This window comes from Choristoneura fumiferana, chromosome 8 (assembly GCF_025370935.1).
Source record: "Choristoneura fumiferana chromosome 8, NRCan_CFum_1, whole genome shotgun sequence".
Lineage (NCBI taxonomy): Eukaryota > Metazoa > Arthropoda > Insecta > Lepidoptera > Tortricidae > Choristoneura > Choristoneura fumiferana.
This window is the reverse complement of record NC_133479.1, coordinates 20,026,238-20,046,601: the sequence shown is the minus strand read 5'-3', so window position 1 is coordinate 20,046,601 and position 20,364 is coordinate 20,026,238. Positions and strand designations below refer to the sequence as shown.

At 38.4% G+C, this 20,364-nt stretch overlaps 2 protein-coding genes and 3 non-coding genes across 5 annotated transcripts in view; 2 read left to right on the top strand and 3 right to left on the bottom strand.

Annotated features, from left to right (window-relative positions):
• The window catches only part of LOC141430722 (serine-enriched protein), a 41,643-nt gene extending 22,249 nt beyond the window's left edge, over nucleotides 1–19,394 (bottom strand). Inside the window, exons 1-3 of the mRNA XM_074091599.1 lie at nucleotides 18,656–19,394; nucleotides 2,550–2,760; nucleotides 1,256–1,418 (exon numbers count right to left, since the gene is read on the bottom strand). Coding sequence (XP_073947700.1) covers nucleotides 1,256–1,418; nucleotides 2,550–2,760; nucleotides 18,656–18,831 — 550 coding nt within the window. The 5' untranslated portion in view covers nucleotides 18,832–19,394. The remainder of the gene's footprint in view (nucleotides 1–1,255; nucleotides 1,419–2,549; nucleotides 2,761–18,655) is intronic.
• On the bottom strand, nucleotides 110–673 carry LOC141430724 (probable small nuclear ribonucleoprotein E). Its single transcript, XM_074091601.1, has one exon. The coding sequence runs from the start codon at nucleotides 562–564 to the stop codon at nucleotides 277–279; it is 288 nt and encodes a 95-aa protein (XP_073947702.1). The 5' UTR covers nucleotides 565–673; the 3' UTR covers nucleotides 110–276.
• TRNAG-UCC (transfer RNA glycine (anticodon UCC)) lies at nucleotides 1,135–1,206 on the bottom strand. The gene has a single exon. It is a non-coding gene; the product is annotated as a tRNA-Gly (tRNA).
• On the top strand, nucleotides 18,565–18,636 carry TRNAE-UUC (transfer RNA glutamic acid (anticodon UUC)). The gene has a single exon. It is a non-coding gene; the product is annotated as a tRNA-Glu (tRNA).
• Nucleotides 19,395–19,516: 122 nt separating the features above from the next.
• On the top strand, nucleotides 19,517–19,590 carry TRNAN-GUU (transfer RNA asparagine (anticodon GUU)). Its single transcript has one exon. It is a non-coding gene; the product is annotated as a tRNA-Asn (tRNA).
• Nucleotides 19,591–20,364: the final 774 nt, after the last annotated feature.

Below are 20,364 nucleotides of genomic sequence, written 5' to 3'. Positions count from 1 at the left end.
AGGCAATTGTTATGAACCAAATACTGTGTAACTGCTTACAATCTTCATAAGTTTTTGAACATTAATAATTATTTACAGGCTGAGACAGAGGACAGAAATAAAAGCCAGGTTAGATATTACTTAAATTTAATAAAAATTTTGACAGCATCGTGCCACTTGCTCTTACAAGATAAAGGGTTCAGTTACTTAATACACAAAGGTACTGCGACACACTTTATACGCTAGGAATGATTGTCCTCTTCACTTGTTTGTAGCTTCGAATAACATAACCTAAAATTACACTGCAGCGTTCGGGTTGACGTTTTGGATAAGCGTAATATTATCTCCTTTCATCATTATTCTTCCGATTTGCTTCCTCTTTTTGGTCTTCATATGCACTTCTTCAGCTTCGTCCAGCACAATATTCATGTATTCGTCAAAGCCGACAATGTGACCCTCGATCCGTAGATTTACGTTTTCGTACAACCAAACTTGGACTCTGCTTCTATTTTGTAAATATCTGAAGATAAGGTTGATGGGCTGTACCATCACCTTCTGAACTTTCGGTGGGCCTTTGTATGCCATGTTTTCTTTGATATTCTCTTGCTTGTGAAATAAAATACAAGAAACACGGCGGGAATACCGGCTCCGCTTACGCTGTCAAGATGCGATTTTCGAAACGAAGCCAAAATTGGCATAGACAAACAATATGGCCGACGTAGTGTTGTGCCATGATAAACAGTTATCGGTTTTATGTGTGTTCGAGACACTTAGTAAAACGTCGAAAGCAGGCAAGGATTATGAAATAAATCGAGCTAAATATTTACGATTGTCATTTTAATTAAATGTTATTAATCTTGTTATTTTTATAAAATTCCAATTATTATAGAACTTATCTATGCTCAACGTAAGTCGATAACATCTTCTAGGTATTCATAATTTATTTTATCTTATAAATAGGTATATTAGAATCGCCAGAGAGAAAGCCAGCTTTTAAATGTGTTAGAAAAAATGCATTATACAGTCAACGTCTTAATTATCTAAGCAGACAACAGTTACTCATTCAGTTTCACAATATATAGAATTAGTACAAAATCCTAATAAAAAAACCACTAACAACTCAAAATTTCACGCGTTGTTTCACAGCAAAAAGTGTGCGATGGCCGGGAATCGAACCCGGATCAACTGCTTGGAAGGCAACTATGCTGACCATTACACCACCATCGCAACTTGTCAGCCAGTCGAAATTTAATGTCAAAATCAAAATTGATATTACCTGGCCGATCCTGAATGTCCATTGCGGCTGCAAGCAAGGTGCAAGCGCTTTCCACACTCAAAGTGGAAGTTACGTGGTCCTCACACGCTGCTCGAAGGTCTTCCACGCCCATATCCGCCGCCAAGGTCATCATTTCAAAAACTCCTGAATCTTGAAGTAACAGCTGAGAATAAGAACAGAAAAAAACCTCTGATAATGATGATTATTTTGAAGCCAATTATCGTAGTAATTTGCTCCTTAGGCTTAAGCGCCATCTATGTGAAAATAAGAGAAACATTATGTACATTGGCGATGGAGCTATCAAGCTCTTTCAATAGTTGCATTGGCAAAGTACAGATGTCGCATAAAACACTTCTTCATAACAGTGAATCTCTCTATTTCGCTCAGATAACGAAATAAATACTTAGATATAACTTTTACCTATATAATAAAATTTACCATCCTTTACAAAGGCATAAAAAATTACCTGGGTACCTTGGCAAGTGGCAGGACTTATTATGAGCTTCACTGTGTGAATTGTGCGAGTTTTCCTTAGTTTTTAAACAGAGAAAGCGACTAAAAAAGGGAACTAATATTTTTCAAATAAAACACACACACACACACACACACACACACACACACACACACAAACATAACGCATGTATTCCGAAATGGGGTAGGCAGAGCACACCAAAGAGTGAGCACACGAAACGTTACCGTCAAGTAAAAGAAAACGTTTATAATGAACTACAATATTACTTTATTTCGTCGCTTCCAAAAAATGTTACACTGGCCGGTTATTCACGGCACTACCATCAAATTGCAAAGAAACGAGCGCCTCCTATGATTTTTTCCTCTTTTGTTTCAGGTTTAAAAGCGATTTATTTCTGTTTTTTTTTTACCACGGGACAATTCACACCAATTGACCTCGTCCCAAAGTAAGCTTAGCAAAGCTTGGGTTATGGGTACTAAGCAACGGATAAATATAATTATATAGATAGATACATACTTATAATAACATAGTAAACACCCAAGACCCGAGAACAAACATTCGTATTTTTCATACAAATATCTGCCCCGATACGGGAATCGAACCCGGGACCTCAAGCTTCGTAGTCAGGTTCTCTAACCACTAGGCTAGGCCATCTGGTCGTCACTGATTGAACAGTAGCACTATGAATAGAAGTTATTTATTATTCATAGATAGTCATAGATTATCTACTTAGATAAAAAACATGGTTACACAGCAGCGCCATCTGATGTGCGATAGAATCACTATTAGTTCTAAGTTTTCGAGCCCTGCTTCTCTTCTCACCTTGCCCGTGTAAACGTATTGTATGAAGAGCCGAAAGGTGTCGGGCTGCACGTGGGGTAAACGAATGACGGCGGGTGCACCCTGGGGCGCCGCGCAGCCCGGGGGCGCCACCGCGAAACCCGGGGGCGCCCCTGCCGCCCCGGGGGGCGCCACCACGGCACCGGGAATGCGGCATAACTCGCCGCGCTTCGTGTTTTGGAAACTTGCGCACCTGAAAAAAAGATTTCTTAAAACACGAGGTACTAATGCTGAACGCGATAAAACATCGTTTCAGTATTTCAGATATACTTAGGACATTCTCGTAATTAATTATATTTTTATGACCAGTAAAAAATTGGAAGTTAGAACAGATTGTGACGTTTTTAAAACGCGTCGCCGACGCACGTTTGGATCGGTACAAACGCGAACGCACGCGAGTTGTAGGTATGGCCAAGGACCTTGTAGGTATGGCTGATCTATGGATAAACGCGCTGCCAACATCGAAGGCTTGCTTTAAAAAAAACAAGATATATGCAAAGGCTCTTTACAGTCGGTTGGAGATAGTTTAGAAACTATTTTTAATTTTTACCGAATTCACAAGATATAGATGGATTCCATAGTTTTCGGAGGAACGCTTTTTGGAATCACATAACTAGAAAATAATATTCGAGCATCGTTCGTTACAAATCTAAAGAGCTCAAATTAAATTTTCAACTACATAGTCGAAAACATCCTCTACCAGTGCCTACAGCTTTTCTTAAGATCAAGATTGCCCCGGTCCAAGAAGTTTGAAAGTTTTGAGACTTCGAATACCTGCGCTGCAGCCGAGTCATCCACGTTAATGCTCGATTGTCACCTGCCGAGAAATTTACTAATTTACTGCCAAACTTCCATCCTGTCATGTATTTTAGTGCTAAGAGACTTACGGAATGCGCGGAATTCGGCGGCTGCATCGCAGTTACGTAATTAGAATACTTACCGACAACTTATTATGAGGAAGCGGTTGAAATATACAGGATAATATCATAAAAATAGATTCTGGAGTATTTCAGGTATGTTCAAACGAATCCAGTTTCAGTTTCGATCCTAACTAGTTTCGACAGAATTTGAACATTAATGAATAGCCATGCTGAAGTCAAGTATAATGAACTAAAATAATTTCCTTGCTCACCCGCGACCTTAGGAAATTATTTTAGTTCATTGATATGGACCTCCGCAAAGTAACGCCTGATTCAATAAATTATTCAAGTATAATGGCTTTTTTATCGATTTAGTTTTTGGAAATATTTCAAAATGGTGGAGCCATGGGGGATGAAATACAGATTCGTGAGGCCTACAGTTCGCTAAGCCATTCATACGTAGAACAGACGTCAATAATATGGTCAATGATTAACATTGACTGTTTTTACTTTCGAAATAGTAATCGCGTGAACCGAAGAGACACCACCACAGTTTGCTTGGCTCTTTGTTGGGGAATTAGGAATAAACGAAGTGAAAAACGAAGTCAGGCCCCATTCAACTACTAATTGGTCTAAAGTAGCAAGTAGCCAAGTGGAAAGCTACAGTACAAGTTAGGTAGCGGGAGCGCTTCGCTAAAATCTATTAAAGTTGTAGCGGCACTTGATGGGCAATCAGTTACTGATGAGTGCCGCCAGGGGGCGCGGGGGTTGCTCTACTAGCCCGGCTCACACAATATATTGTTATAACTGGACTGATTCAAACTAGCCCGAAGTTTCCCTCTTTGAAGTTATACCTCCTTTGAGTTGCAGGTCGGTCTACATCTAAAAATACATGAATGGGTTTCCTAATTTTCATCCTGTGCCGCTGTCACAAATTGAGAGTACTTCAAGACGTTCTAAATCTCACAGCCGACTGTGACTGTGAAATAGTTAATCAATGATAAATGAACTAATCAGTTTCACTGCATTAGTTAATCTCTATTTGCTGTAAAGTAAATCCATTGAAATGAGTCGCTCACCGTCGCTGGCGCCGCCCCGCGCGTGTCCACCAAATTGTTTCACTCCAAATTCAATCACGACGCTTACACGCTCAGGAAAAGCTAATCCGTTTGATTACAGCAGGCTGATGCAATGATAGACTGGTAACATCGCATAATAAAGGAATGGTAGAGCTATTTTAGGGTCTTTTGGAGTCTTTAGGCGGGGTTTTAGGGGGTCGGGGTGTAAAAAAGGGAATGTCATTAACAATGAAAATTAAATATTTTTCTTGTAACTAAAGTAGGTACGTAGGGCCCCCGTGTGGTCATTTTAAAGAAGGCCAGTACTGAATGTTAATCTGTAATATCAGAAGCTGCATTCACTAATATGGGGTTACCTAAGCATGTTCTACGGTTTCGTAGGATAGGAAAAATGACAAGACTTCTTTTTTATAATATTATGTGTGTAGGTTTCTTTAATACTTAACTAAAACAGTTGATTTATCTTTAATTGATTAATAATGCATAATGTTTATAATGAACACTTAATACATGTAAGGAGGCCCTTGCTTTAGGGAACTTAAATAAGTAGGTACCTATTGACAGATATTGCCGATAAGTAAGCCAATGCAATTATGATCATCAAATGTTTGCCAAACAGCGCAATAATCTCAAATAGACTTGATTAGCCCAAAATCTACTTAAAAACAAAATGTTTATAGAAACAAAGTTGTTGAGAGACCCCCAATGAGATTAGGAGGGTCTCTGGACTCTCCGATCGGGATTGTGGGAAGTAATTAATTTATTGGCAAATTATCGCACAATCGCGGGTAGTCGCACATTCAAGGCATTTAATCACCCGACGGCGTGATTAATTTAAGTCTGTGGCTGTGCCCTGATCCTGTGTCGTGAATTTTTGCGTGATATCATCAATCTTGGTTGGCTCGCGGAGACACGGCGGCGGCAAAGAATCTGCTGCGGAGAAGCGTCTTCTCGAGTGAGCAAAGAAGGGAAAAGCCAATATTTAATTTTATTTACATTCAGGATTTTCCCCCGTAATTTGCTCCAGCATATATTATAATAATCAGAAGCTTGTAATATTTATACCATCGTATGGAGCGTAAGTATACATATTTTTGTAAAGAATAAAATTACATTTTAATTTAATTGTTATGCTTAATTACAAAATTTCGCCTAACCACCGCTCAAAAGCTGGTTCATGATGAATTTATCGGAATAACTAATTATCATAAGCGCGAAACAATAGCCCTGTACAAACACTCCTTCCTAGCATGCTCTTATTACCGTGGTTTCCAAGCACCCGCCCCTATCAGGTCCCTGTGGAGTGAGCAGGTCGGATATTGTTGCTGGTCGGATAAAGGTTTCCGTGCTAGCACCTCTGGTAATTTGATATTAATCTCATCTCGATGTTGTCGTCGCCAGATGTTACTAATGGAGGCTGTTGGAGCAAAAACCTCTTTTTTGTCAAGACGCTGAAAGGTAGGAAAATGCTGCGTCAACTTACCAACTCATGCTCTCGACTTGTGAATGTGACAGGAAAGGGAAAAGATTCCACAAAAACCGCGGGGTGGTTCTTATAAATCGTGTCATAAACGTGGCATAATTAACAATCTAGAAATAAGATACGTTGAGTAAGGCTATTTACAGAAAACTACCTGTTTTTCTTTTCTGTTCTTTTATTTTTACTGGACTACGCTTATATCGCGTGCGACTTTTCAGATATGAGCCGAGACTACGACTAAAAACAGTTCCAGATAATTAATAAATTAACTGGGACTATGTGTGTATTTCATCTGTTGACCGTGTCAAATTTATCTAAAGCGCCAACGTCTAAAGAAGATTAAAAATACAAACCTTATTTATAACTATGTTATTAAGAAAAACTTTCATGGTATCAAAGTTTTTCGAATAATTTGGTTTGGACCAAAGCTCCCGAATTCACTATTGTCGAGTCTTGCCTCTAGTCAAGTCTTGTCAAGAATCTATGGAACAAGCATTAATATTCTTCGAGCCTTCGACACGTGTCTGAGACAGCTGATAATTGCCCGGCTTCTCGGACACCTTCGTAGATCTATAACGACGTACATCCCAAACAACCGTGACTGGTCGGTCATACGTCCTTTTGGAGGGCGAGGCATTCAGCCCTACTGGTTTTTTTTCCTGCGGACACTGATCAGCACCGTAATTGAATTAGCTGTCGTGTGAAGCTAATTACGGGATTTCTGCGCCGCATGCCAGGCGTTGAATTGAGTGACATGGCCGAATTAAATGGGATTACACGATAAAACCAAGAAAACGTTTCGTAGACCTGCACTCTTTTTGATAAAGTAGAGGTAGGTACTCGTAGTAAGTTTCTGTTTACATAAAACGAATGTCAAAATGTTAAAGTTGACAAGAAATGGGTCTAAGTATGAGGGTTTTACGGTGTCAAAGAATTACGAAATACCTCACGAGGAGTTTCAGGAAAAAAACACGCAATATTGCCGTGGACATGCAAATTCGTCGATAATAGTCGAGAATAGGTTTGCACATGGAATGTAGTGGAACCATAAGACGAAAACAGAATCCTTTTATTGTAAGAGACGATACATGAAAAGTGCAGCTGTCTTTGTAATGTACAACGTAAGCAGAGCAAACGCAATCAGTAATTCTGAATCAATCCTAGACCAAAGCCGTAATACGAAAGCAATGTTTGTGTGTTCGATTCGAATCAAATTGTGTAGGTAAGTAGAATTTCATCAACTTTCAGAGACCGAATTGACTCGATGAAACTTGGTACGGATGTTTATTTTGTATGGCAAGCTAACTTTTTTAACTTACGAAAATTTACTCTTCAATCTGAATATTTTTAATGACAATTACACGAATTCTCTGTAGTAGAGTAATAGCCAAACAAACACAACGAAAAACAGGATTTATTTGTATCTATATCGTGGTATTTTTGGTGTTTTAAAAGGGTTTGTTTAATAAAATTAATTGTTCAGTTCGCGTGACTGTGCTTAATTCGATTATTCCTAATGATTGAATAACATAGATAGTTTAAAATGTATAATGTAGCCTGGGGTAGGCATTCTCCGGACTTCAACTACATTTTGACAATTGCTAAATTCGCATCATAATAAGTAAAAGTTACAGAATTTCAAAAGTTAAGTTAGCTTGATTACACATTAACTGAGTTCTAAATGATTCAACTCCGTACAGTCAGCTGTCGATGGTGTGATACGCCGTTAATTACGAGTTTCTGAGCCAAGTGTACCGACAAGGTAATGATGTGGCCTGGCGTGACAGGCACAGGCGATCTAACTTTTAATAGCATGCTGGCTGCAGGCTTTGTTACAGAAGTAAAATCTTAAATAGAGTATGGTTCAGGCTGTGTGGATTTAAAGTGAAAAAAAGAGAATGTAGTAAAGGGACGCACTACTCTAGCTGGACCGATTAAGCTTGCCAACGATCGCAATTGTGACCACAATTTCTATTTGTGAAACGGCATAAGATGAAGATGTTAAGACAATGTAGCATCGGGTATCTTACAAGATGTAGTAACAATAATTATATTTCAGATGTTGTTGAAAGATGTCATGCAGCAGCAAGAAATGAGCGTTTGTGGAGCTCTAATTGATCTACAAGCGGCTCCACTCCCTAATTAATAAAAAGAAAAAGAAGAAAGTATTTTATAGATCTTTCTATGCTCCAAAACTGATGTTGACTACTTCAAAATTTTGTCATATCCACGCAATTGTAACGCTAAACTTTTTTAATTAAAATAATGATATGCAAGACATTGCTTCAGTTACAGATTATGAAATCAAGCAAACACGGTATAACAAAAAACTTACACAGACCCTACCATGTATCAATATCACTTATGGCAAGAAAGATACACGCAGCCGTGAAACTTGTTGTTTCTTCCCCTAAAATTGGTAATCGCTCAAGAACAAGTGGCTGAGTAAACTCCGTGGCATGATTGATGCGTGCTTGCGCAGCCGCCATTGCCATTTGCATCGCGATTACACTCGCCAGGGATGTAATTAATCAAGTGGGTCACATCACACGCTTTCGCCTTTGGGAAGTCTTCGCGAGATGGTAAATGATATTGGTACATTAGGGTGATTAATTTTGTCATCGCCTCTAGTTTATTTATGTTCCAGTGTTGGGCTTAAGTTTCCAATTAAAATAAGAGGGCTTGGATTATTTCTACGCAAATTCAATGCTGATTCAAATCTTACACATGTCATTAACGTACGTACGATCTTCTACTTAAGGGGATCCCATGCCCCAATGACCTTCGATCTGAATTCCTTCGTTAATGATTTTTGTAGCTTATTATATTAACAACAACGGCTTTAAGCAATATATTATAGTATCCCATATTTACTTCAAAGTTCATTGTTTTCGAGATATTTGGCATCAAAGTTGAACAATTTTAGGCCAAAACACTGGTTTTCTGGCCATAACTTTTGTGTTAATTAGTTTCAAATGAAAACCCTCAACCAGTTTTTAGAGACGTCAAAGACGAACCCAAATATGTAGATTTCATATATGTTAGATCTTTCACGTCAATAGAGATACGAAATAAGTGTTTTCATTTATTTCAAAATCCGGTATACAAAAATGGAGATAAGATTGGAGAACCGATAGCCGTTTGCCTTATAATTCTATCTGTAGTGCAAAAGTAGGAGATACGATTCAAAACTTGTCAAAAATCGATGAAAACCTCGGGTAGCCCCTTAAGAGGCTACCCAAATAACTAGACTACTACGGCTCAGTGCGGATTGGGAACTTCACATAGGGCAAACCTTGGCTTATCGGTGATACTTGGTAATTCGGTGATACAGTATCACTGATACTGCTTTATTTATCTTATAAAATCGATAAATCAATGGCTGCTGTCAGTTTGATGATCGCAAATCTTAAATCCGGTTTGCCAGCGATTTAATTGCTTGCATTTCACTATTGTGAGCTCAACATAAGATAATAACGCAGTATCACCGAATTACCAAGTATCACCGATAAGCCAAGGTTTGCTCTACCATTGAATTGAGTGGAACTATCAAGCTGAAACTGGTATCAAATATTTACTCAAATCATCAATCCCTTGAAGCTCTGCAAAAAAACAAACTTCAGCGAGTTTACACGAGTAAGTAGGGAAGGCGGGCGGATAGAAGGCTTAACTTCGTTTAAAGTATCCACTACACCACCCGTGAAAGTTCTTCGATGTATGACGAAGTATGAGATACGATGCATAGTGTTATTTGAAGTGCCTCAGACTCTCTAAGCTCACGTCTGCGACAAACTTCGATCAAGTTCGCTTGTAGTGTAGCACAAGCTTTAAATGCATCTGTCATTGGCAACATCAGTAGTAGCCAACTCGCAAAACGTTTATCGAACATAATCGAATAATGTCTATGAAAGCCGCAAATGAACACTCACGCTGTTCGTAATTCTCATAATTGGATTGCAGTCGCACGTCGCACTTCGCGAGGGTGACAGCTTCAATATTAAAAGTACATTCCGGAAATAAAGTAGCGTGATAAGTAATTTTTTATTTTATTTCAAGAGAGATTGTAAATCGCTAGTACTATTTCATGAACTGTAGACTTTGGTCTTATCTTGTTAGTTAATTCGGATCCGGTGGTGTTGCCAACTCGGGCTAAGGACGGTAATCTGCACGCGAGCCTGGCAACATTCTAATTTGGCGCCATTCAGACACGCGACTGTCGTTGCAAATTACAGCGCTCTTTGCACAGCAATTAAGACCTGCCACGACTAATTCCACTGTCTCTTTCTAACTAAGGCACTAAGTAAGAGACACACTCATCGACTAGCTTGAGGAAGCGAAGGTGCTAACCGTCCTGCACTTCCTAATGATCTTGCAGTACATTTCAAATTTCGAATCAGCGTCGTATTGAACGTTGACTCTGAATCGTTAGCGCTGATTGGTGAGTTCGGTGTCGCAAAAATGTCCGGATTGGTTCACTGAATGCAGCTTAATTTGGTAAATTCGGTATTTGGGTTAGTTGAATTAGCGACTTTTGAAATTGCGAACGTGGTGAAAGAATGTTAATTTGGTTCTTACCTATAAAATTGACGCCAGTGGATAAATAAAACGGCAATTTCAAAGAGACAGAAATAAATGCATAGATAACACAGTGTAAGTAAAGTATTTTATATGTAAGTAACTATATAGGTACTTCCGAGTTATGCAGTCTCCAAGTCACATATGAGAATTTATAAGAACATATGATATTTGCTAGGATTTTTATCAGGTTTCTCATTCGTGGTCGTTGCAACCGGCAAATAGCGCTAGAAGCGCGCCGCGGAATGAAATCCTAAAATTGCTTTACTGAATTTTCATTGAAGGTATGAAAGAAGGGGGGATTGTGTGCCCGACACTTATTTTTGCAGCGCGGATGGAAGGTAAGTGCAGTTTAGTGCAATCGCAGCTATTGTAGTAATTGAAAAATGGGCTTTGAAGTGTATCTTTCTATACCAATTTTTTTAACTTTTTTGCTCTCTCATTTACAGTTATGTAAAGAAGGGTCTCTTTCGGTTTCCTATAAACCCAAATAAAGGCAAATGTCAATTCAAAACTTTATGGATTAGGACATTAAGACCTTTGCAGGTGGATCTTCCCATGCATTTCAATTACACCCAGTGTGCAGCTTTGGCGAATGCAAAAGAAAATTAAGAAAATTATATGGGCAAGCGGCAGTCGGTAGTTACGTTGCAGTTGGAATGTAGTCTGTCTGTAACAGCTCTTAAATATCGAATATCCGAATGAGATATATTTACACATAGAAAGTCGATATCGCTACTGGGTTACGCCTTTGTGTTATCTTTGATCCCGTTCACCGCGCATCAAAGTAAACAATGGCTCATGAGTTGGGATACAAGGCTGCGAGCTAAAGTATAATTAATGTGGTCCGCAACTAGTGGGTGCTGCAGCGCGTCACGGCGCTCTGCGCCAATACGCGCCCGACATCCGGCCGCTTGTGCAAAGCGTTCAATTCATGTTTTTGCCACAAAGCCACATTGTCGTCTGAAGTTTAATAATTAAAGTTGAATTTGTGTGTTTTGCCGCCTCGCTCGCGTCGCTGTATTGTTTCGTTTACTATTTATTATTCGCGCCGCTTGCTGTGAGAGCGGTGACCATGGTTTCACGTTGTTACAGGACATCCACGTCACACAAGATAAAACTTCTTCAAAACTTATTTTATAATAACATTATAAAATAAAATATATTAGCTTTAAATATTTTTGCGCCTGCACTACATAATCTAACTAGATCTATTACTAAATTATAATCATAAATACTATTTCAAACCCCCCTACGAAAACACAAAGTACACGGTTTTTTCTTGCACGAATGGCACAAACGCCGCAAAAAATCGAGACCAAATCTAAAACATGTCGGTTGTCGGTTAGAATTTCTCCAAATCGCAAAAATCCTGGCCGCCACATCGAGCGGCTCGCTAGAGCCGGAGTTGTAATTGCGATCTGTCAGTTTACTTGTTTGTTTGTTTCCCCGATAGGTGCCGCACCGTGCTCCATTCAACACGCATTTGCGAAAGCATTGTTTTTTCCCAAACTTTTCTCGTTTATTCCGTGAGCGTCGTTTTGAGTTAAGCCTTCTTTGCGTGCGGCGTCCGAAATGCCACAGGCGATGTCGGGCAAATGTTTTTAAGGGGGGATGGAGCGTTTCAGATTTCAGTCAGTAGCCTGGTCATTCTACAGTTTTTTTGGAAATAATTCGATATAAGGCTAATTTTTTTTTTGGTTCTGAAGATGGTAAAAAAAATATCCTAAAATAGGTGTTTTTATGAGAAAAAATGTAATCAGTTAATTTACTGTCAAAGTATGTTTGAATAATTCAGTTTTTAGACCCGCAAGCTGAATCCACCAATATATCTAACAGAAATTAAAAAAAAAAAACACAAGTGATTATTTCATAATACTTTACGTCCAATTTCTATTAGGAAAAAAATAAAATGAGATTTATTAAGTCACATTATTATCAAGAAATTGGATTTTAATAATTATTAATTTAAGTAATTAATTAGCAATTTCACCTGATTTTTAAAATATTTTACTGTCGCGGTTATAAATTTTGGTGGATTATTGAAGAATATAATAATTTTCAAATTACCTGACCTAATTTTAAATGCAAAAAAATGCTTATTTGAATTAATTTTACTTAGAGCGAAGGTGTTAGGTGACTGGGGCATAGATCGCATTAATCAGCTTATTTATAATGTGTCCTACGTACTATCGTTGCACTGTATGTATACTTACACTGGTGACTTTGAAAAGTCGTTTATGTAATTTAAGATAGAAACATCGTTGATTCTTGGAAATTATCATTTTAATACATCCGCTTTTAATTCAATTATTGAAAGTATATTTAGCTTCATCAATATTATCGATGATGTCCTACAATTACCGTTTTTCATTAATTCATTCATTTATTTATGTGCATTAAATGTGGTTAATAAAAGGTCTTAAATATGTATACTAGCTTTTGCCCGCGTCTTCGCCCGCGTAGAATTCGGTTACCGCGCGCTGTTCCCTCGGGAACTGTGCATTTATTCGGGATAAAAAGTCTGGCCCATAAACTATCTCTATGCCAAAAATCACGTCGATCCATCGCTCCGTTTCGACATGAAAGACGTTACGGACAAACATACATACAAACATACACTTTCGCATTCATAATATTAGTATGGATAATTTCCAGGACACATTTATTTATTTTCAAAATACAAAAAGAAATAGAAATATTAATTCGCTCTTCGCGTAGTAGTAGTATTTTTGTTTTATCATTTGCATTAAATGTGTTACCAACTCTTAATTTCACGTCAAGTTAGTTTTAAGTTGGTTTATAACTGTTGGTCACTATACACTAGTAATGGCGGGGCTAATGGATGCTGGGATGAGGCAAATTCTTCGCAATTAGACTTCCTGAACACAGTTTCCCATTTTTTACAGTAAGCGTGTGTTCTTTACTAACAATTAGGATGTTTCCAGATCAGTGCAGTCATTCAGGATCATCTTCAGCTTCTAAAAATAACCAACAGTAAAATTTAACATTACTGCCACACATTGACTTAAATATTCACCAAACAACACAAAACACAGAGTCTCCACTCCAAGACACACAATGTACTCTACAAACGTATTGTATTGGCAGCTGGAAAACGTGTTTGCTAGTAAGTGTAACCCGTGAGATGGGCTGAATTTGGAAGCGCTTGCCATTAATCACTCGCCACTGTAATTAAGCTTCGAATCATCCTACGGCGAACTGACAAACCCTTGTTGATACTGAACGAAGATACGGTGGCTGTATTCTCTAACGCTCTTAGATACGTTCGCGATCGCATTCACCATACCCTCATCTTATAACAGCAAGCAGGCTCGAGTTAGCGAAAATCTATAATATAACAGCAGCAGTACACGCACATCACATACCAGTATGTATTTTTGTAACTCGACCTTCTCAATTCTCTGAAATTTCGAAATAACAAAACATAATTGCTTTTCAATGATGATTATCATCAGCCGTAAACAAAGCTTGCCATCCATTGTTTGCCTTCAAATATTGTGATGTCGTCAAAACGATTAGAAGCCGTTACATTTCAATTTCGATTCATTCATTTTATACAATTTTTCAAGGCGATTTCCAAAAATATTGAAAGTATTTTCAGTGCATTTATAATCATGATTTTGACCGACGCTAATGTGGTGTGGTTTGCTCCTTTGTTAGTATTATGCATAAACGTGGCTAGTGGCACAAAGCCTACTCCATCCAAAGCAGACTAAACTGAAACATGATTACTAAATACGCGCTCAGAAATTACTCCAATCCATAAGCGAGTTGAATTCCAGCTCTGCCGTCATCCATCTCTTTCAAACTCATGTAGTAGCAGAAGGAGCGACAGGGAAGGCAGTTTTCCGCGATGATACGACAGGTTAATGAGTCGCGAATTAGTGCGTGATGAAGCGAAAGGATTAGAGGGTGAATACCTACATAGATAAATGTTTTTGGGTCAATCTAACCGCTCCACAGATGGCCGAATGGGGTGAGCGTAGCTATGAACTGAATGGTCGGTTTATGTTACAAAAGGATCTGTTCTGTGGGGAAATAAACGTGTTTAAGGTTCGCTTGCACGGTCTAGGGTTAAAAAAGAAAGTCGTTAATCCTAGCAGGATGCTGGCTGATTTCACACATTTTGACGTTACTTTAGCCCTGAGTTAGCCGTTAACTCAGGGTTAAGTTAACTTTGGTCCGCGCAAGCACGTCTAAGAGCGCTATGCAAAACTACCAATTATTTTTCTCAAATCACTACCCATACCGTATAAGTTCCATGGCGATGGCTATCGAAGGAAAGGAGATCGAAAAGAAGATGGCGGGACGATATGGACACGTAATCGAGTGACAGCTTGACCAAGACCAGTATAGAGTAGCAGAAAGACAGGAAGGCCTTTGCTCAACATTCAGACGCTTTAAAAAAAATGAAGCAGGTGTTGCTAAGTCATGAACTAAAACGCTAAATTGATAATAGGTAAATGAAAAACCATGGACGCACTTGCGGAGTATTTAAACGCTTGTCTAAATTTCCCGTGACTTACGTGAGGAGCTAACTTAAAACTGGCTCAAAATGTAATTAACCAAGTATCCAACCGCGTAATTTCATAAATTCCAGACAAATTTTCAAAATCGATGCTCGTGCATAAACACGTAAATATTAATTGTGCGCTTATCGAGTTGCGACTCGCAAGATTGATCGAGCGCAGCGAGGGGCCACAGTAAAGCGAGAATTGTCACTCCAAGGGAGCTCTGCGTGAAACAAAAATGTTGCTGTGGTTATTGGCATTTGAAATCTCTAAAGGTATTACATAACACTACACTACTGAAGAAGAAGGAATAAAGAAGAAGAGACTATCTACTACTACTGTTGTAGTGTAGTGGTGCGGGTGGTGCCGATAGTTGGGTTTATGTGATCAAATAACAACAAAAACAATGTGTGTGAACAAACGACAACACTGAAAAAAAGGATAGCTGACCTAGTTAGGCTATTGACGTTTAGCCAAAATTTACTAATTAGGAACCAAAATAATGCTAATATTGCAAGACTGATTTTGTAAGACATCACCTAACTTTTACTAGTAGGCCTTAGTTTTGTAGTCACTCGAGTTATGTTACCAAGTACATATCGGTCCCACCGGTGTCAGGAAACATCGACATTCCGGTGTGAATATACTGCGATTGTCAACCCGCCTGTTCAGCGTGGCAATTAGAGCAAACCCGACCAAAATGGCAAGCGTGCCATGGGAGAGGCCTATGTCCAGCAGTGGACGAACATAGGCTGATGATGATGATGATGAGTTATGTTACAAGCAACCAATTTTTTTGTTACTGTTAGCAATCTTTTTTTTTTTCAGTGAAACATCGATATTCACGGCGAACTGTAAAAATTTTCAATTTATCATCATCATATCATTGATTACTTATTGTTGCACAGTAAGATCTGCTTTTGTTCGATAAAGAAAAAAAAACCCTATAAACGTGTATTACTCCTTACTATTCTACTGTGGCAACAAAACTCGGATCTCGGAGTTTTAATATTAATCATCCCAGTTTCAGGAGTAGCTCCAGCTGTGGCCGGTAATTTGTTTCCGGATGAGCTATATTATACAGCCAATATGGCAGGTAACGCTGGAGTTAAGTCCGCTGTACGGCTTTGTTATGGCTGTTGGAAAAACCTGCGGCCTGATTGTACAGACCTACCCCTAAAACGCGATGTGAAATTATCCAAGTTTCCCTTAAGTTACCTGCGGCTGCATTTTTTATCATGTTAATGCTGGGCATTGCTGGGTAATCACAAGACGAAGTTAAACTTTTGGTTTATAAATGAAACGAGATGAAATGTGCCATTGTTCTTGCTGTTTTGTCATTACACAATAAATAATAAAGATGATAGTTAACAGGCAGTTACTGACTCAGTGTACTTCTTCGGCCTCACCGTTTTATTTATTTTTTTACACAGAATTAGGCCAGCACTTACGAGCAGTATCCAGGTGATAGGTAAATCCTCGGTCAATCACTAGTCAGTTTTTAATTTAAAAAAGTGTTTGTTGCCAGCCAGTCTGCGCGAGGCTGGTCCTGCGTACAAGTCACCACAAAAAAAAATGTAGACAAAATACCAGCCAGCCAGTGGCAAGTCCTTACAGAAACGCCCCCTATACAAACTCCTAACAGCCATATGTTCCCGTCTCTTCCACAAAGGATAGCCAGCAAACGTGTTTACATCTCCGAACTTCCATCTAATAGAAGAACTAATAAAAAGTATGATGAGTGCGTTAAAGTCGTGTCGTATATCAAGTCAAATAGAACTTTGTAAGCGCGTTGAGTTATTTTTCCAATTTCGTCTTTACAAATAGATTCAGAAGTTTCCGCATAACTTGTGAACCGTTCGACTCCGAAAGAGTTTGCATCCATATAGTTTCATAGACACTTGAGTCGTTTTGGGTTTTGCGTGTAGTTTGTCGGGGCTGGACCACATGTCACACATTTGCATACAGATTGAACGTTTTTTGCGGAGTTGACCGGTTGTGGACGAAATCGATGGGTTTAGTGCTTTTGATGGGAACCGGCTCCTGAAACTATTTTTTTTTGAGGCCGTGCTTTATAGACTTAGAATCAAATAGAGGGAATTAGATCTACTACGCGTGTGTATGGCTTTGACACCGAAAAAGCCACTTGAGGTACCTTGTCTAGTATTAAGCCAATACTCAAGAATATTCGTATATCATGAAAGTAGTACTTAGATACGTATAAATGGATAATTAATATAGGTATTGGAATTTTAGTGCTTATCATAATTAAAATTTATGACAGCTTAGAAATAAAATATACTATGTCATTAAGAAGATATTTTTTTACATACATTATGTGACAAAAGCTTGTTAAACTATTTTCGCTAAGATATATCACCAAAATGATACTAAGTATGTATAGTTATAATAAAACCAGATTTGTTTATAGGCAGAAAAATCAAATTTAAAGAAATTGGTTGTCTGGAAGAGATCGCTTTTTAGCGATAAAACCGCCTATTGTCTACCTGAATTTTTCTATTTTTGTAATGTCTCTATAGTCTACACTGCTTTTGGTGATCAATAAAGAATATTTTGTATTGTATTGCATTTAAAGTCAAAATTACAGTTCGCGGACATAAATACAATATCAATCAATAAAAACACAAAAAGATAAATCAAGAGTTTTACTGTTACAGTGCCATCTAGCGTAGAATATAAAGTTACTCTACTTCATTCATAGATGGCGCTGGGAGTCACACCGTAGAACGATGCAAATCGAAACGAATGTAAAAACAGTCATGAATATTTATTCCTAGACTTTACTTACTCTTTAGCACATTAGCGAACTTTAGGCGCTTCAGCAAATTACGCTGTCTTCGCGTCGCTGGTTCATTTACATTTGAAATAGAGAATTTATGTGCAGTCATGAAAGGCTGCTCCGCTTTGAGCATAATCAGAATTATAGGGCGGGAGTAAATAGCTGAGACTTTTCTACCATCTCTACACGCTTAACCGGAAATAGAGTACCTAAGGTACACGTACGAGTGCCTGTCAACATCCCAACAGTTGGTATTTTTTCATCTTACGTCATTAACAAAAGAGATGACAGCAGGGTGTCATCTATTGGGCATTAACTAGTCGAGCCTTATATTACCTTATATTACTTAGGTCGTTTTTAAGAAAAAGTACCAACCAGCCAGATTTTTTTTACTTTTGCATTAGGTATTATCATAATTAAAAATAGCCATTCGAATTCGAAATGTCGAAAACAATGTAACTTGGTAAAGCCAAACTGAAAATACTGTCATTGACTTCCACAACCGAATCAATACCGAAATCTAATGTGGCAAAAATGTTTTGGACACACTAAAAAAATCCCATTTCTAGAGGTATCTTAAGAATCTTCTCCTTTTTGGCGGCAATTTGATGTTTTTAGACAGATGTGATAGATAAAATAAGATGTTTAATTTCGACTACTCTTCCATCTCCCGTATGGTCTAGTGGCTAGGATACCTGGCTTTCACCCAGGAGGCTCGGGTTCGATTCCCGGTACGGGAAATCTTTTTGTATTTTTTACCTGGTTAGTAAAATGATTCTGTGCGCATAAACTTTTTCCTCCGATGTTCCAAGAATGAATACTATGTCTGCTGAATCTTGATCTTCAGATAATCGTTGCAAGTCTCTGAGGAGGCCGGGCAGGCCGGCCCGCTCAACCGACGCGGCGCAGCACGCGCCGGGGACTCGGCTCGCCATTGATGCTTACGAGTTGTGTTAAATTTGTGCTCACAAATGACCAAAATGAGCAAAAGCTTGAGTTCCACACTAAACTTGTTTGTCAATCACGGATAAGATTTATGAGTAGATAAATTGATTTGCACTTTTGATTGGTGATATCGTGCACGTAAAGTAACACTTTAAATACTTATCAATCGCGGAATGTTATTAGCAAACGAGCCTCACATCACAACCACATAATATAAACAATAACAAACACGAATAAAGTTATTACACTATTTTCACATAAACACGCGCGATGTTAAAACTTAAAACAGCACTAGGATGTCAGTTTAATTCATTATTTTCCCATTTAAACAAATAAAGCCGACGTATTTACAAAATAAAGCTTTCGCACGAACTCTAGGTACTTGTCAACATAACCTCAAAATTCTACAGCTCGAAGAAGCGAAGCCTCGAATCGAGTCATGCCATAATAAACATAGAACACGAGTTTTCCAACAATGGGAGTTACTGGGACGGATATTTATGAAGCGAACAACACAGTGTCAGTTTTAAGGAATCTGTGTTCAAAAAAGTTAAGGGGCCATTGAAAGCTTCAAACAGGTTTCTCAGGTATGCATTATTTTGTATTGCTGTCTCAGTCGTACCTTCCTTTATGATAGTGAGCTTATATTAGTATATTTCAACTGTCACTTCAGCCGCCTTCGTGGCGCAATTGGTTAGCGCGTTCGGCTGTTAACCGAAAGGTTGGTGGTTCGAGTCCACCCGGGGGCGATGCTTTTTGCATTTTTGCTCTCGATTTTTTTTATCGCTTCAATTCGATCTAAATGATTCACCGGACTAGGGCTACCATACGAACATTTTAAAAGTGTAAAAAAATCTCTATAATTTAACCTCTCGTACCACGGCCACTGCAATGTTGCCGAAACGTCGAGGTAAATATTACTCGTGTGTGTTAGCGTGATAAGTCCCGTTGGTCGTATCTTTATAATTTGTAACGATTTCAGATTTATCCTCAAACGTAATAGGTATACTTACCAACAATTTAAAAAGTCATAAGTACTTACACGAGTTAGGTAGGTAGGTATACAGGGTGTCTGGTAGTAAGTGTGGTGTGCCTTAATGATTAGGCACCCACCCTAACCCGGTAGGGACACTTGCAACATATTTTTGGCCAATTAACAGTCATCCTGCCCACGGTGTTATTTTTAACATTTTTATTTATTTATTTCGGTGTTTTCCAAAAGTTCACCATTTTGTTTAGTTAAATGTGTCAGCGAAAAACTTTTTGTATTTTGAATGTAAAGACTGTTTATTGAAATTTTATTTTTATTCAAATAGTAAATAAATCCCTCTTGTTCTGAGAGGAGGCCTGTGCCCAGCAGTGGGACGTATATAGGCTGGGATGATGATGATTATGAGTAAATAAATATCATTAAAAACAAGTACAAACCCAATCTCACAAAATCACAAAAACTCCCAATACCACCAATGTCTTCCAATATCACAAAAACTTTTCTAGTTCCCGACTATTCTAACGGTATACCT

Excerpts from the sequence above, each read along its gene's own strand:
- LOC141430724 (XM_074091601.1), bottom strand. The coding sequence starts at position 564 with ATGGCATACAAAGGCCCACCGAAAGTTCAGAAGGTGATGGTACAGCCC.